The 17,900-nt window shown below is 41.2% G+C and overlaps 1 protein-coding gene across 1 annotated transcript; it reads right to left on the bottom strand.

Annotated features, from left to right (window-relative positions):
• Window positions 1-11,684: 11,684 nt before the first annotated feature.
• CFL2 (cofilin 2) lies at window positions 11,685-17,540 on the bottom strand. Its single transcript, XM_071746147.1, has 4 exons — window positions 17,401-17,540; window positions 15,550-15,857; window positions 15,373-15,449; window positions 11,685-15,281 (listed from the first exon to the last, which is right to left on the bottom strand). Exons 1-4 carry the CDS (start codon window positions 17,401-17,403, stop codon window positions 15,169-15,171), a joined length of 501 nt encoding a protein of 166 aa, XP_071602248.1. The 5' UTR covers window positions 17,404-17,540; the 3' UTR covers window positions 11,685-15,168.
• Window positions 17,541-17,900: the final 360 nt, after the last annotated feature.

Below are 17,900 nucleotides of genomic sequence, written 5' to 3'. Positions count from 1 at the left end.
GCAACTGTGACATGTAGGGCCAAATACATGGAATAACACGACCAGCAAAAATCCTCCTGTCGGGGCAGTGTTTGAATCCATGCAAAAGGCAGGGGATTCAGTGTCTTGCATATTGCTGCTGAGTTCCTAAGCCTCCCTGTTAGATCCCTGCCACTCTAGTAGACACTGTACAAGTTCACAGAGAAATACATACCAGGAGGGCAGCAGGGACCTGTGGCTCAGGACTGGTGAAGCATCCTCATCCAGGCCATGGAAAAAAATTAATTAATCCCAACCCTCCTCTGGAGTCTGTTCCTTGCACTTTGTGCTCTAGGGCTGTTAAAGACAGCTTTGGCACTGAAAGTATAAGGACCTGCAAAATGAAATTATAAAAGAATCACAGACCTTTAATAATCTTTATTTTTGAGAAATATTTCAGGGAGATTAGCTATATGAGTGATGCAGTCAGGAATGCACCTCATTCCACTCATCTCTTTTGCTAGAGCAAATCAATGTTTTTCCACTAAAGTCAATGGAGCTTTGCTGATTACATGAAGTCATTATGTACAATTTATTGCTCCAGTCATTTGATAATACTCTACCACAGGAAATCTTTTACCTCTGCCTCTTCTGTAAAACACAAAGGACACATACAGTTTCAGATCATTATATTTTGCTCTGGTCCCACCTTCTCAAAAAATTCCTTTTGTTATTTTTCATTTGAGGGGGCAGCTATGACGAAGTGGCTGAACAAAACCTTCAGATTTACCAGACCTGCAATGCAGTTCATTTTCCACCATTTAAGGCAATGCTATTCTTGGAATTCGCACTTTGAAATCTCCCCACCCGGAGAACCAATGCTTTAGGACAAAGGTAGGCACCAGTGTAAATCCTCATTGCAAATGAAATTTTTTGTTAAATTTTGCCTTTCAAATCTCATAGAAAATTAGTTCCTTGCTGTATTTCTTATTTTACACCTCTGTGTTATGAGGAGTTCCAAAAATCCGTCCTGACAAAAAAATCCCGCTCCCTTCTGGGCTGAGCTCTCTTAGCTAGGGACTTCATGCAATCCTGCCTCCCAGACATACAGTCACAAAAATCAGCTCTGACCCACTGACAGCCAAGACTTCTGCTTCATCATGACAAGTCTGTGTTAGAATGTTCCTTCATTTCTGCTCCGTAACACCCCCAGTGTGCTGTAGTGGTACAATACTGCATCAAGTCCTACAAGCACAACAGAACTGAGTTGCACCAAGTTGCTACCTAATGTACAAGCTTAAGGGACAGGACAGCACAAAATGACATGCTGGTGATTCATTAGGTGATGCTCTTTCCTCTGCAATGATTCTGAATCATTTCCTAAGGTATATGGGGCTATGACTTCCACATAAATCATAAAATGTTTGGGCTGCTTGAGATGTGATTGTGTGTGACACATGTAATCCTTGCACTGAGCTAAAGCAAATAACAAATAAGGCTCAATCAGGTTCAGTAATTCTCTTTGCATTACAAACCACACATTTTCAGCTCAAGTCCCCTCCTAGGATTCTAGCAATTATTATTCTAACCCACTCCTCTTTGAGTCACCTGCAGTTCACATCTGGTTATGAATCTAAAACACATCAATGCTGAAATTTATTTTAAGGACCTGCAACGTCACAGCTGAGTCTGATGTGCTGCCAGCTATTGATTCATTTTGGGCACCAAGGCTGATGTTAAGATCACAGCATACCCCATAGCTGAAAGTTGGCTGAATGATGCTTACAGAATTTGTGAATGCCACCCACAATACAGCTTATAGCTATTTCATTTTTTAAATGTTTTTTGTATATTTCTGACACTGTTTTATAATTAATAGGCTATTAGAAAATCACTTAATTTGTTATAATTCCTAGCATCTTTGTTTTGACTGAAGTAACAAATATTTGGGGCTAATTTCTTAGCAACAAAGCTGAAATACCAATCTCTTAACATTCATCTAGAGAGATATACAAGAAAGGAAATAAGTGAACAAGGCAGCTGCCAAAGCATGCACATCTCAGCTGAATAATAATCAGGATTTTGTGCCATGTCTGAAGAGCAAACATAGTAAAAGATAGGGATACAGAAATGGGATAAAAATACCCACTTATCAATGATAAATTATTCTAGACTTGTTTGATAAATTATTTGATAAAATGGTTGCCTCTTCTTCACAGAGATAAACACTAGACCTAATCTTGAAGGACTCCTGAATGTATTTTTATAATATTAATTAAGATGAAAATCAAGACTAATATGGGAACTGTAAAACATGTAAGAAACTAACTGAAGAGGAGTCTTCCGTCAGGAGAAAGGGGAATTAGTAATGTCATTTCCTAGATTCACGCTGGGAACAATCTTATTTAATCTTCTCATTAACAACCTTGGCACAAAAAATGGGAAGTAAATGAGCTAATGGAATCTGCTGATAATACAAAACTGGCAGGTACTACTGTTACAGAAGAGGACAGGAGTTATCACATCATGACCTTGAGGACTGCAGAACAGAAACAGGATAGAGTTTCATAGTGAGTAATGCAAAGTGATGATCTTAGGGGCCAGAAGACATTTCTGTAAGAATGAAGAAAGAGCAGAGGAGGTGGAAGAAGTAGATGTATCAGTCACATTATATGTATCAGGCTTTAATGGAAGAAGGCATAGGATCCTGCAGTGCAGAAAAAGGAATGAATTAACATCTTCGTAACATGCAGTGGTAGGGCCTGCTCAAAAAAATGTTCAGGAAAGGCAGATTCAGACTGGACTAGGTACCAAGAGGTGCTGCTAAGACAGCTAAGGGGATAAAGAAAGCTATCCTACCATAAAGATGTTATTGTAGACAAATGAAAGAAGAGACAATAATATGAGGGAGTAAAAATAGGGAAGGCTGTTCAAAATAAAGAGCAGTATACGCACAAAATAAAGTATCCAAGAAAATATATTTAGGCTGAAATTAAAATAGGGCTTCAAAACATCAAATATTCTGGATCATCATCTCTATCATAGTAGTAGAAGAAAAAAAATTAACTAATTTTAAGGTGAGCTTTTGAAACTCAAGGCAGACAAAAGGTGGGATGGGATTGGGGGGGGGAGGGTATGCTATGTCTCTTGATAGCTGCCAATAGCACCTGGTTGGAACAAAAGCCCCATTGGGCAGCATCAGGTTCTCCATTCCTTGTCAGGCAGTTATTTATAGAAAAATTATACACAAACTTTCACATGTGCAGCATGGAGTCCTGGCCTGTACATGTGCTTACTGCAAGTTTAGAGCTCTGTGATCAGACTCCCAGACATTTCAGGTCCTGTGGGACATCAGCCAGAATATGGGTAAGGCAAGTTCGTGTTCCTTTGGCTGTGCAACCCTATGCTTCAGCAATACACAGGACCATGCAGTTCCCAGGTAGGAAATAATGAACAAAGTAGCTTTCACCTGTCCAGTGACTCCACTACGCAAGCCCTGGCAACATGGGTGGTGCTGTATTTGCAGCTGGAATTGAGTTTTACAGAAGTAGCTTACAGGGACACACCTCTCTCTTTTCCCAGAATATGAGTTTGTGAAAGTATTTCTTGGTATCTTATCATTGGAGCTTGGGCCAAGAAAAACATATTCATCTCTGCTCAAAGACAGTAATCTAAAGATGATTTCTGGAGGATATAAATTAAACACACGGTGATGTTATGCCATACAGATAAACAAAGAATTCTTCTGACAAGGGATCTGTTTCTTAAAAAAATACCCATGAGGCTTATTAACAAGAAGTACTAAAAAGATTAATAACATGAGTAAACCATGTGTTAGATGGGGAGGTGTTCATGTTATAATCTCTAAGAGCTGGATCTACAGAGTGCAAAGTCTGATGGATGTGATGATCCATCATCACCATGATGGCACAGACATCACCATGTTTGATTCCTAGATATCTGTTCCCTAAGCAGTAACAAAAATTAAGTGGACTTTTGTGCACATACAGAACACAAGTAGACAGTACATGAATGCTGATCCAAAAGGTTTTAATAAATAAAGTGGCCATGTGATAAACCAACAGCATTTATAATTGCATTTATTGCATTTAAAAAGTGAGCACTGCTAGAATAAATTAATAATGCATATTTAAAACAACCTTTTGATTGAGAGTGTCATGGCTGCATCTCTTGTATATATCAAGACTCATCACGTTTCACTCTGTCACATTTCTAGTCACATTTCAGACTATCATCTTTGTTGTCTAAAGCTATAAATCTGTGGTGCATGCTCTGAAACACATATGATGTTTGCAAAATATTAGTCTTCATCCACTGTACACCTAGAGCATTTCCCTGCTGCCATTACCTCACTCCATACTGTTGTAATGATTCTAGACACTAATGAACTTGTAATAAGCATTTCTAACCTCACAGATTTTAATAGAAATACCCATCATTATGTCTGGATTACATCAATCCTGACCAAAAAAAAAAAAAAAAAAAAAAAAAAAGACAAAAAAACAAAACAAAAGAAAAACCTTCATATAAACTTAGCACAAGTGTGCACCAGCTGAACTCCAAATACATATCAGGTGAACCATCTTGCCTATTACTCTTGTTTTCTAATTAGTCTGTAATAAACTAATCATTTACTTCTCCCCTCAAAACACCACTAGAAACAATTCACCAGTGACTCTAAGAGCTGAGGCTGGATAAGCAGAGTTCATCTCTCTAGGAACTAAACGAACAAAGCAAAACCCAAAGTCTGTAGAAGTGCTGGCTGTTGGATATTCAAAGCTCTGTGACATGCTGTACATGGAGCATGCTTGCCTACACCCTCAGGAATACTATGGCATGGCAGGACTCCCAGTCTCTGAAATGCTTGTAGTCAGCACTTCAGAATCTGAGGAATTCAGCTAATTCATATTGCTGATCTTCATGGGGGAAGGGTGGCCAAAATACTGTTGGAGTGAAGAGAGGGGGTAAGAGAAGCAAGAGCTGGAGTCAGGCAGGAGCATGTCTGATGCAGTGCAGCTGCAAGTGTTACCCTAAGTTAAACATTAAAATTCCTTTAATTGTCTTGTGCAGTGTTACCAGCATCTGAGAACTGAGGGACTGAATTTCACCACTGCTCTGTATCCATACAGGAGGAAGAGTAGCAACAAATATGCAGTTTAAAATATGTGCGTGGCAAGAAGCCGAGATGCAAAAAATAATTGGGCTTCCCGAATTTTTGTCCAAGATTTTCCAGCAGAGAGAAGTCTGGATGGCTGTGTCAGCATCAGTCACTGCCTATCACAGACACAAATATCTGATGCTGTTGATCTATGTCTAATGTATTGTGAATGTACATATCTGCTGTGTAATACATGGATAGGGAATGTCCAATTCTTTCTGGAAAAGCTGGATTTACTGTATAAGATGTAGGTAATACAGTAGCCCAGCATTGCCTGGCAATGCACAGAGCAATGTGCACAGTGGCTGTCATGGACACAAAATACCTTTAGCTCCACCACAGGCACCCTGCATACCATACACTGAACTAGCAAGACTGAGGCAATTCTCAGAAATATTTAAACATTTCAGGCATTGTCTCTTCCTAAACAAGCAGAAAAAAATAAGTGTAGATTCCTAAATAAGTGTAGATACCTAAATTCACTGACTGGGTGGGTGGGTGTAAGCACGAGTAGAAAAGAGGGTGAACAATCAGCCCAGCTTCAGCAGGAATCCCTTTCTCATCCCACTGGTGTCATTAGATTGTCTTTGCTAGGCTGTCAAACAGCACCCTCAGATGGCCCTATTTCATATGTCTCCTCATCACAGACTTTTCCCCTTAAGATCATGAAAGGAAATAAAACATCACTGCAATGCTGTCAGTTTCTAGTGCTGGGAGAATGAATTATGAGATTAATTAAGAGTACTACAAGGTTTCAGAAAAGGAAGCAGATTTAAACTCTTTAAAGATACGATACTAATATAACTTCTGATTTTACAAAAGGCTACTTCTTGCCCTATTTTTTTTATTTTCTGAACATGTAAAGTTGGTAACATGGCCTTAATCCTTGTGACAGTTTACTATATGCTTTAGAATACAGAGATTTTCTTGATTCCACTACGAAGTGGTAACCAACAAGCCATGCAATTAACTTTCAGGTTTCTGTCTTGATACACAGTTTTTATCACACTCTTTCTACAGTCTCAGTTTTCAATGCACCATAAATTATATATAGTGCACCAAAATCCATAGCATCTCCCCATATTGTAATTCTGTAGAAGCTGGAATCAAACGCTTTAATTTCAAAAAGGGACAGTTGAGGCTTCTGACATTGAGGAAAATAACCCAGCGCAGCAATTCCCTATCTAAGTGGTGCAGTTGTGATTTGGGAGTAAATCTCCGTGAGGGAAATAGAACTGTTCAAACATCTGGAGAGATTATTTCAAAATTTTTACCACCTTGATCAACAGGTTTACTCTTCAAACCATTTATTCGTAAGTATAGGGCTATATATTTTTAACAACAGAAACCAGCAAATGGGTCAAAAGTGGCTTGGTCTTTTTTATTGTTCACTCTATGTTTATGACAAAGACTAAACAGGACCAGAGGAGAACAAAAGCTAGCAGGGAGTACAAAGGGTGGTGATGAAAGGAGGTAAAACCGAGGTAATTAAGATAAATGGGAGGATTGGAGGAATTTCTGAATTTGGTGAGCAATTCCTGCATATAGGAAAGACTCGGGGAAGATGTTTTGGAGGAAAAGGGACACAGAAAGCAAGTCAAAGGGAGGGAAGAGGCTCAGTTTTGTAATTTTCCTCTTTAAGTAAACAAAGACACAGTGGGACACTTACACCTGTTCAAAGAGAATGAAATTTCACTGGCCATGAAAATGACAAATTCTGATCTAACAATATTTTTTATTCCTTTTGCATACAGCATGGTTAGTAACTGCATTACTATTGAATGCATTTAACATCAGTGATACCTGATACTATGGCATCACAACGCCCTTTCTATGCACTCTTTCACACTGTGCCCAACAGATGGAAGAGCAAGTCTGATAACATTATAGCAATTCCCCAAAATAGATTAAGTGAACTGGCTGCTTCTATAGCCTTCACTTTAATTTTCAGCCCCTTAAAAGGACATTGAAGAACTACATTTCCACTGGCTATGAATCATCTTTTTAAAATCATAACATACATGAAAACATTGAAACATTCATCGTAGGTATAAATATGCTATGCTATATTTATCTGGAGAGCTCCAAGTTTATAACAATGGAAAATTATCTCAGACTAATACCATAAAGTAGCTAGAATATTCATCTCTTGAAAATGCTGGTGCAAGGTTGATGAGATGGCCCATGATTATTTCAGGATTAAGAACAACAATAATAATCTCACTCCCACTGAGCACTCCTAAATACTCTCAGCAAACCCATTCCTTCCTTAACTGTGACCCTATCCCTGCAGTGACAAATAGCTCCATAAAACTGGGTCAAGCAAACAGTTTACTCTTTTCTAAAGTAACTGTATATTGCATATATATAGTATACCCTTCCTTTGATAACAACTTAATCCGGTCCATATTAAACAGAAACATGACGCAGTCTGGGGAAAGTGAGAACACCAAGACCTAGTAAATAACAAATCAGAAAAAACAGATCTTCATGGGCAACTTAAAGCATAAAAAACTTGTTAGCAGACAAAAATAGAAGTTTTAAAAATTACTGATTTCTCCCCCAAATATGCCCCTGGGTTATTAATTTTTTTTCTCTCATAGCTCAAAACATGTGTATGTTCATATTAATGCTGTAAAATGTGACTTTAAAAAATTTATGTTCTTGTCCATTGATGACCCAATGTGTTCCAAACACATTTATGAAGAAACTGAGAGGATCTGTATTTGCACAGAACATAAGATGCCGATGCAAAGATAAATAAAACTTCTTACCTACCCACAGTTTTCTATACAGTGGAAAGACTGGTTATTAACACCATTAAATAAATAAATAAATAAAGTAAGTAAGTAAGATTCTGAATTACTGTCAGTGTGAAATATACTTTTTATTTGTCATTATTACTTTGTGCACAGGATGATTGCAGATAAACACCGAGAAACACACTCCTTGAATCTGGTGTGTGCAAAGCTATTATTGGAAAGCTCTCAATTTCATTTTTCACTGTCAGCATCATCAGCAGTCCTGGTGTTCTCAAAGATATCTTGAGCTTTTGGTCACTCTGACTTCTGAAGCAAGGTAGAGCAGCAATGAGAGATTCCTGAAGAAGAGTCTAGAGTAGGCATGCAGCCTCCTGATGCTACAGAGACTGCAGAGACAGAGCGAGAGTGCCCAACACTCAGAGTAACCACAGCTCCTTTCTAGAGCCAGGACATGTGCATGGCTCCCAGTTTGGCAAGATCACATTCTCTATCTGCTGCAGCAGCCACAGTAACTGAAAGTGGTTATCATGCCCTGGTGCTGTATTTTGGCCTCACGCTGCACAGTGCCATGAGAAGCACTGTTTTCTCTTCTGTTAATCATGACAAAAATAAAATTCATAGCCAAAATGGCTGACTGTATTGCCATAAGAAGAAGCTATAATTGCAGTCTCTCCGTTCTATTCGGAATTTTAAAAGAGGATAAATGTTTTAGACATTGACATCACAGTAACCTCAGAGTACCCCAGGACAGGATATTTATCCAGCTCTGCAAGAAAGCAAAGCAAACTGTTCTGATGTGACTGCTGCAACACTTCTTCAGCCCTATCATGCAGATCCATGGCAGGTGCTAAGTCAGGAGCTCACTGACTTAGCAGGCAGAAGACCACCTGACTTTTAAGAGTTGCCATCCTCCTTGCAAAACCGAGACCAGGCTAAAGAATTTAAATTTATTTAAATTATTGCTAGCTTTGATGATGATAATTTTCACATGTTGTTTATGCTGTGTTGTGAACGTTGTATTGGCAACACTGACCTCCAGGCAGTTAAAGTTGCAATGGAGTTCACGTGGGTGAACAATAATGATACCAAAGCAACTACCAGACTTCTTGAAAAGTTATACATCTAAACACAGCTTCTCCTGAAGATACTTCCAACCATTGCACCATTGAAGTATATCTGTAAGACCCAGTTAGAATCAAAGACAGATGTGTTTGTCAAAACAGGTAAAAAAACCAAAAGTGGTTAACACTGTGACCCTGATAACTGCTTTACTTGGCCTTACCAGTGAACAAGGCATTCAGCCAGCTTACTAAGCCTTTACCTGAGAAAAATTAAGACTTTCAGTTTCCACGAATTTTCTGGGTTGGGCTGCTACACACAAACCTGAACAGGTTATTCTCATCAGAATAACCCAACAGCCAGAGATGGTACAAACACGTTTAGTGGCCACGTAGGCTGATGCCATTCATTTGTTTCCTATGGGTGTTCTACAAGATGCCTTTCTACTTTAGTCACACAGAAAAAATACTGTTTAGGAATTCTGGTTACTTGGAAGGAGAGTTCTGGGAACTAATTTTGAAGCGTGGATTCAAAGAAATAATGCAGCACTGCAAAGGGAATTCACCAACTCAGAATAAAAAACTTCAGGTGACATATTCTTCATCAGTACACGCTACTGTTTCTCAAAAGAGTTTATGCAGGCAATTAATTCTGTGAACCAGGAAGTGTATCAAGTCTAAGTCATGCTTAGACAATACTGTCAAGGCTCAAAAATGTGACCATCAATTACTTTTTCACGTGCAGTCACCTAATTAAGAACTGCACCAGTTCATCCTCTCTCCCCACCTAATGGCTTAATTATTGTTTTGGTGTAATTAAAAAAATACACATTTTTAAGGGGTTCATGCAGCTTAGGTTCACCTTCACCACCTCTGTATCACTAACCAGAAGTCCCATAATAGCATGGCTTTGATTTTATAGGACTAAAACAGATTTCACTGATACATGTTTGTATGTTCATATTTCAATGCTTAAAGGCATCAAGCCAGCTGGGACTGTGGAATCACTATGCTCAGGCCTAGCAAAAGATACCATAAACTCAGGCTTTACAGTTTCAAACTCATGCTGAAATTAAAAGGAAACAGATCTTCCACTGTAAACTCCCTGCCCCAATATACAGGGCTCTATGAAAAAAATGCTTCTTCTCAATTTTCCTCTGCTTCCTTGCACCTTGTTTGCTACATTCAAATTTCTCTTAAACAGCTAAAATGGAAGCTTAGCTCTCACGTTAGCATTAATAGAAGGTCAGATGAAAGCAGTGCTGCCACTAAAAGGAAGCAGATACAAATAAGGCTCTGTAAACCGGTTCTCAAAATCAGATCTCTTTTTCAAGGCAGTGTGTACCCTGCAGCTGTGCTCACCAAAGAGTAACTGATGCTTTTAACTTTATGCATAATGGAAAAGCTTTTGAGGAGCATAATATTACAGCTTTTAATTTTTCTAAATCAAATCCCTACAATCACAAACAAGGGAAGGGAAAACCAGATACTAAAAGGTACAAGTGGAGATTGTCCGCAAAGCTTTACAGAAGATGGTGGGCAGATGGTAGGGATTTGCAGTGACACAGCTGTTTTTAAAAATAAAGAGGTGGAAGAGGAGAAGGCATGATTACAGCTACACACACATTCCTAAGCCTGTTAACACAAGAATAAAAATTCAGCTCACAGCAGGAAATTGAAAATAGTATAATTTTTTATCATCTGAGTTACCTTTAGAAACATTTAAAATAATCAGCCACACTTTCTAGTTTCTTTTCTAGTAATTTTCTAAGTAACTACCAGGTACAGCTGACAAAAGTATTAAACTACAATGAGATATTTAAAAAACATCAAAATTACTTTCAGTGCCTCCAAATTTTTGTGCACGAAAGTGTGCACATTTTTTACTGTAAGCATTCCAGTACAAACCAAAAATTCTATTATATTATCAAATAAACAACATAAATTATCTTACCTGTTTGAGTTTCCTATAAATGGCTTTTTCACTTTTGTATCTTCTTTGTTGTGTTGTTGTTAGTAGTAGATAAACAATGCAAGGAATAGTAAGATGCATGGGGGTTATTGTAGATTTAACAGTGTGGGGGGTTAGGCAGGGAAACAGCCAAGTTCAACAGGATATCAAGCATTGGATATGAATATAGTAAGTACAGGACATTTGTTTAACTAAGCAGTAACTTGGTAAAGATACTAAATTTCATAGAAACCTCTGACTCATTTTTACTGCATATTCTCATATAAACCCCCCTGCAGCCACACACAAAGTTTGTGTTGGGTAAATACAAAAGTGTAAGATTCTCTGTCTTCCCCGGAGAATCCAAAGAAGCTGCTTCTTGATAGCTTTGCTCACAGAATGAACTCTCTTCCAGCTAAAATTTTACATTAACAGGAAAGATACCAGTGATACCAAACCCATCAATCTTACCAAACCATTTGCCATCTTACTAAAAAAATATCTGTCTGAACATACAAGCTGGGCCTCAACACAAGACAATGGTCATCCAGCATCAACCCCCCAGGAGCTCCATCTTACACCTCCATCTGGAGCCACTGGTCCTGGCTTTTGCTACAGCTGGGTATTAAACTGAAGAGGAAGCAGGTGAAACCCGTGACATTAATACATATACTCCAGAGTCTGCTTTCAGTGCCTGGGCTGCTGCCAATCCAAAGACAACAGCAAGGTGATCAGCACAGCTGCTACCTAGCACACAAAGACACTAGACATCTGAAGACATTTAAATTAATTTTATTTATACCAGGTTTTCAAAATCAGAAATATTTCAAAAGAAATTCAGTACTTCTAGACAGGTGCTACATTGATGATCTTTCATCCACCATTAGTGCCATGTTTTCACTCTACAGCCATCAACTCACCACCACAAACTAAGGGGAACTTACAGAAGTTTATAAAAAATAGGCAGACATTAAAATTTGGTTTATACTGGAATTGGCATAAGAGCGTAAAGCTTATTATCAAACCGTGGCAATTGCTGTATTCCATCACTTGTACAGAGGGAAAGAAAAAGCCTCTTCCACCTAAGAGAAATGCTTTGGGTTTTAACAGAACATACTCAAAATCCATTTAACGATTGGACTAAGAGCAATTATTACACTCAAGTCCATAGAATTTGCATTTCTAAAATTGCCACAAGCATAAACCCCACCTACTCACGCTAGTCTTGGACTGATTTCCCTTTTCAGAGAAATCAAACCCATATTTCTATACCTCTTCCAGGATTTACCAAATCAAACACAACAACTGCTGGTTTTGGTTCTGAAGTTGGTTTTTTTTTTTTTTTGAAGAAAAATGCCATTTCTGCACAAGCTACTCTCATGAAAATTTTATTTAACGTTTCTTTATCAATAAAATAACTGAAGCCAATATACCCAAAAGTCACATCTACATGGAGACACACAGAAAATACTCAACTTGAGAGGATTTTCCTCCTCTTCTCGATCACAATGAGGCCCTCACCATTTTGCATAATGACAGAAAACAACAGCTGACAAACCATTTTGGAACAGATGCCAGCTGTCTCTCATTTGTTTTATAATTCAAACAGTAACAGTTCTGTAGCACTTTATTGGTGGTTTTTTTATTTTATTTCTTAAAGCAAGCCATCTGAATTGGACCTCACATCAGTCAGTCATTTCATGGACAACTGAAGGCAGGTTGATCCTTTTGGATCCAAAGCTTGTTTTGGTAGGAATCTTACATAAATACAGTTTGTGCTTCAATTTTACATCTACTTGGACTGAGTGAATATATACCTAAGCTAGTTTAAAAAAAAAAAAAAAAAAAAAAAAAAAAAAAAAAAGTAACCTTTAATATTCAACTTGGAAGCCACAGACATCTTTACAGATTGTTTGCAGCAGAGACAAACAATAAATTTAAACACAGTACTGCTTAAAAAAGTTTACTCTCTAAAATGAAATTCAAATGGTTTATTAAAATTTAACATTTTCAGATTTGGCTTTTCTCTAAAGAAACCATTTAAACCTTGTGAAAATCAGTTAAAAGATCATTTCATTTTACTGTACTGAACTCAAGTCAAACATAAAGCACAGAGTAGATTTTTACATTAAACTGGGCTTTGCACACAACGTGAATAATCAGAAGTAAAGAGACTACTTGGAGGAATAAAAAGATTTTTTTTTTTCATATCTAGACAACATGCATACCATCAGTTATTTCTCAACCTTAAAAGGTACCTGAAAGGAGAGTTTTGTAAAACAAAACCAAGACTCATTAATACACTTAGTAAGTCAGTGGTCGTCATGCCTTTTTAGTTAAATTCTAGTATAGTCTACATAGAACAGCTAACACAATGAGGTGTGCAAGTCATAGGGACAGCCAGAAGCCTGAAACAAAGTCTTAAAGTTCTACAGGACAAGAGAGCCAGAACACAGTACCACTAGATTATTTAAACTATTAAAAGAAAGAAAAAATTATTATCTCCTTCCTTGTTGAAAAAGGGCTATGAACTGAACATGAAGGGCCCGTAATTTAAAGTTCCACGGTTCTACTCTTCCAACTTTTTAAAGTAAGGTAATGACAAAGAGCATTCCTGCTAGCAGCATGTACAGTTTGGTTGTGAGTGGCTGCCTGACAGCAAGCACTCCTTTCTGCATACCAGGAGAATCGTGTCCAGTTTTGCCATTTGTGGATAACGATGACAAGATACAAAAGCATGTGTTTGCCATAAATAGCTCTGGCTAACGGAGGATTGCTCACAGAGAGCAGATCAAATTCTCTATAAGGAGAGCATTATTTGGCTCCCAGCCAAAACATGTCCCCAGTGCAAGCCTCAGTAGCGGCAAACGCTTTCCAGTTCTATTTACATAGAAGCTAACAAGTAGAACAGTTCATTTAGGCTGTTTCTTGTACCCAATCCATCTCAACTGCAACACTCAGGAAAAAAAAAACATTTACCAGATTCGTATTTGCGTATTATTAACTGTGACTACACACCAGCTCACCAAAAGAGCTGACAAGCTGTAAGATTTCGTGCACGGTTTTACTCTGACATGTAGAACTTTAAGAACATTTAGGTACGAAACACACTGCGTGGCTAATTACTTGGTATTTTTGTACTTCTGACACAAGTGTTTCATGGAACTAATGGTCTCTAGTAGTGGTAGCTTCTACTTGAACAGTAAACTAGGATCAGGTCCTTTATCAAATGATCGGAACAGAGCCACAAAGTATTATAGAGCAGTGCCTAAATCATGACTAGGAACAAAAAACTTGCATTATTTAAAATGAGATTAACAATTGTTTATCTTTACAATACTTTCCACAGAAGTTATTTGAAATATGCTTAAATTAAACATACCTAAAAACTGTATTTTCCAATGAAAACAAGGCAACGTTCTGTAATAAGCCACAAGTTTTATTGCAGCGTGGCCAGTTTTTGATCTCAAAAAAAAACAATGTTCCATTTAAGGCTCTTTTTAATACAGAAATTGCCACCATGACTGATGTTTTACAAAACTTTAGTGTTTCAAGACTCACATGGTAAACAGATAACTTCTACTCCTGTTCAGTAGTGTACATTCAATGGAAAACAAAAGGCATCATACAGCTACTTCAATTATAAAGATATGCATGTAACAGGAATGAAACTGAGGTACTACAATAATCTGATGACACAGTTACAGCAACTTAATTGGCATCCCTTTGGGGGGAGAGGGGGCGGGTCGAACATATTACAAAAAAGTGCTTTAAATGCATAGTGTTGTGTGCTGCCATGTCACAAAAATAGGCTTGTCAAGGCAGGTGAGGTGTATGAATGCACAAGAGCCTCATGGAACTGCAATCAAGTGCAACTGTAAGTAATACTGAATAGAGTCTACCATCCGACCAGTGGACAATACTTTCAAGGCATTCAATTAGCTTACCCTTTGCTGTCTGCTAGACTATTCACATTAACTATCACATTCATTGTACATGTTGCAAGGAATGCCTGCAACGTCAGTTTTGGCTAAGTGTACGACGTGAAAGCATTCCTTGGATCCTACACAAAACTACCAGGATTAAACAGTCTAATGGCAATCACTGGTAGACTGCTTAACAATGACATCTCCTTCAGGGGCATTAGGAAAGGGACTTAATTTTTGAGGAGGGAACGGGATGGGGAGACTAATACTATTCCAATTGAACGAGCTGCAGAAATGGAAGCTCCTTAGATCCAGATGGCACTTGTCTGTCTTTTTATAAGGGTTTTCCTTCAAGTGAAACTACCACGTTGCCTCCCAATTTCTCTCCAAGTGTTGAACGGTCCTTAATATCATCCAAACCATTTACTTGCCATTCATGTTTAATACCTGAAAGACAGATGGACAACAGCATACTTGTGAGAACCTCAACATCTAAACAGCATTATAACTAATGAGCAAAACATTTTTAAGTCTGTACCTGTAAATTTCTTTTTAATGGCATCTTTAGAGCTTGCGTAGATCATCTTGCTTTTTAAAGGTGCGCTTTCAGGAGCCCTTTAAAGTAAAGAAGAAAACCACAACATAACAGTTACTCAGTCATACAGCACTCACTCCACAATATTCGATTTTAACAGCAAGCTTTGCCTTTACACACCAGAATATAAATACCAGGTCTTCTTTCTTAGATTCCTTTGTCTCATATGTGGCATCATACAAAGCGTATCGGCAATCGTTCAAAGGTAGCAACTTGACAAAGGCTGTATAGGGGTCCTCCACAGTATCTCCAATGTCACCAACCAATATCTGCTTTGCCTCCTCTACAATTATTTGCTTTTTGTCATCACTTAAGCAGAAGAGAACGGCTTTCTTTCTTTTTTTAATCTCCTCTGGGGTTGAAGATTTCCTTACTTTCATGTCATTAAAAACCTTTATGACTTCATCATTCACTGTTACTCCAGAAGCCTGTAAAATAAGATCAAAGGAATAATTTTAACAGCAAAAATTAACACTCACTAGAAAGGAAGATAGCTCACAGTGCTAGATAAAGAAGTCTGCCTGCCCCCATAAGAATAAAAATACTGTATTCAAACAGAACGCACTATGAATTTAGTAATTTTTGCAGGATTGGAGCAGAAGATATGAAGGTGTAAATTCTGTTCTCTCGTGTTGTAAGATCCCAGCCTCTTCAGTTACAATTCTGGATAGGAGCTTTATACAAGCAGGCATACAACTGTACTAGTACTCCAGCAGTTTTCCAGTACCTTAGCATGTGCTTGGCTTATCTGGGGGGAGGGGAGGGCACGAAGACTGCGGGGCTGTGGGAACTCAACATAGGAGGGGAGATTGTAGTTTTGGGTTAGCATGGGGGCGGGTTTTTGTTTTGTGTTGGTTTTTGGGTTTTTTTCTTAGTAGAACAAATGCTACAGCAGCAGTTCACATCCAGCACTGTCATAACTCTCATTTGGTTGGGTGATGTAAGGCACCACAAGCAGCAGAAATGTTTTCTGCATTGTGTCAGCTTCCATACAGCACTTTAAAAACTCCAGATTTTTATTTCTTACTGCTCTACGAGTATCATTTGATTGTTCTTCCCTCACACAAATATACCAGACACAGTGCTACCACACCGCCTAAGGCAAGCAAGCCGTTCAAAACCCGATCCTAAACCAGCAAGAAAACAAAACACTGACAGGGCAAACGGAGAGCTCGGGACAAAAAGGAAATAACGTAGCACGCCCCACGGCGAGGGAGGGAGCGAACCCCATCCGCAGCGCCCCAGCTCCCGCTCCAACCACCCCATCAGCAGCGGCGGGCGCTGCCGGAGCCAGCTGCCTGGGGAAGGCGGGCAGGTGCACGGCTCCCTGCGAGCCGCCGGCTTTGTCCCCGCGGGAGCCCGCCTGCGCCCTTCCCCGGCTTTGTTCGTGGGAACGGCGTCCCACAGCCCCGCGTCCCACAGCCCCGCTCTCCCCTACCCTCGCTCTGGCCCCAGCGCCACCGGCGCTTCCAGCGGATCGTACCCCCTCCAGCCGGGGACAACCCTGGGGCCTGGGCCCCGGGCGGGCCGCAGCAGCGGTTCCCCGGGGGTTCCGGCGGGAACCCGTCTGCCTGCGCACCCGGCCCCTCAGGCGCTCAGACCGCCACCGGCACGCCCGGGCGATGCCGCAGGGAGCGCTGCGCCGCCCGCCCGCCCGGCCTCAACCGCCGGCCCCCGGCCCCGCAGAGGCCACCGCGGCCCGCCCCGCCGCCCGCTCCTGCCCCGCGGCCGCTCCCACCGCCCCTTCCCCCCGCACCCGGCTAAAATTAGACTAAAATGGCCGCCGGAGGCCGTGGGGCCGGGCCGGGCCGCGCCAGGCCTGCTCCGCTCTGCTCAGCTCAGCCTCGCGCCCCGCCGGGCCGCCCGGCCCCGGCCCCGGCCCCGGCCCCGGCTCCGGCCCCGGCCCCAGCCCCCGCAGCCGCGGGCCGCACCCTCCGCCCTCCCCGCTCGGCCGCGCCGTGCCGCCCTTACCATGGCGCCGGGTCCCGGGGCGGCGGCGGCTGCCTGCGGTGCGGGGCTGCTGCACGCAGGAAAGCGCTACGCTGCGCTGGGGGCGAGGCGGGCGGGGACTCGGGCCGGGCGGGGGATGAGCCGCGGCGGCCGGGGAGGGCCGGTCACATGGGCCGCGCCGCCACCACGTGCCGCCGGGCCGCGCCGCGCCGGGCCGCCCCTCGCGGGGCAGGGCTGGGCCGGTCCGGGCCGGGTCGGGTCGGGTCGGCCCGGACCGGACCAAAACTGCAGGCAGCGGAACCGTGCAGCCCTCCCGGCGGAGATGTGGGGCCTCCGGCTGCCCCGCGGCTGCGGCTGGCAACGCCCGCGCGGCCGACTCGGCCTCGCAGCCTCCGGCGTCCACCCTTGGCCGGCCCCAGGCCTGTCCGGGCGGGCCGCCGGCTGCCTGGGGTGCGACGCAGCCCCTCAGCTCGGCCTGGAGCACAAGCAGCCGGTAGTCGCGTCAGGTCGGGCACGGTGGC

This window comes from Heliangelus exortis, chromosome 5 (assembly GCF_036169615.1).
Source record: "Heliangelus exortis chromosome 5, bHelExo1.hap1, whole genome shotgun sequence".
Lineage (NCBI taxonomy): Eukaryota > Metazoa > Chordata > Aves > Apodiformes > Trochilidae > Heliangelus > Heliangelus exortis.
The sequence above is the reverse complement of the archived record's forward strand: the minus strand, read 5'-3'. Positions and strand labels throughout refer to the sequence as shown.

Excerpts from the sequence above, each read along its gene's own strand:
- CFL2 (XM_071746147.1), bottom strand. Across the intron at positions 15,450-15,549 it reads GACCTGGTATTTATATTCTG|GGCTCCTGAAAGCGCACCTT; the intron begins GTGTGTAAAGGC and ends TTTACTTTAAAG. Across the intron at positions 15,282-15,372 it reads CATTAAAAAGAAATTTACAG|GTATTAAACATGAATGGCAA; the intron begins GTACAGACTTAA and ends TCTGTCTTTCAG.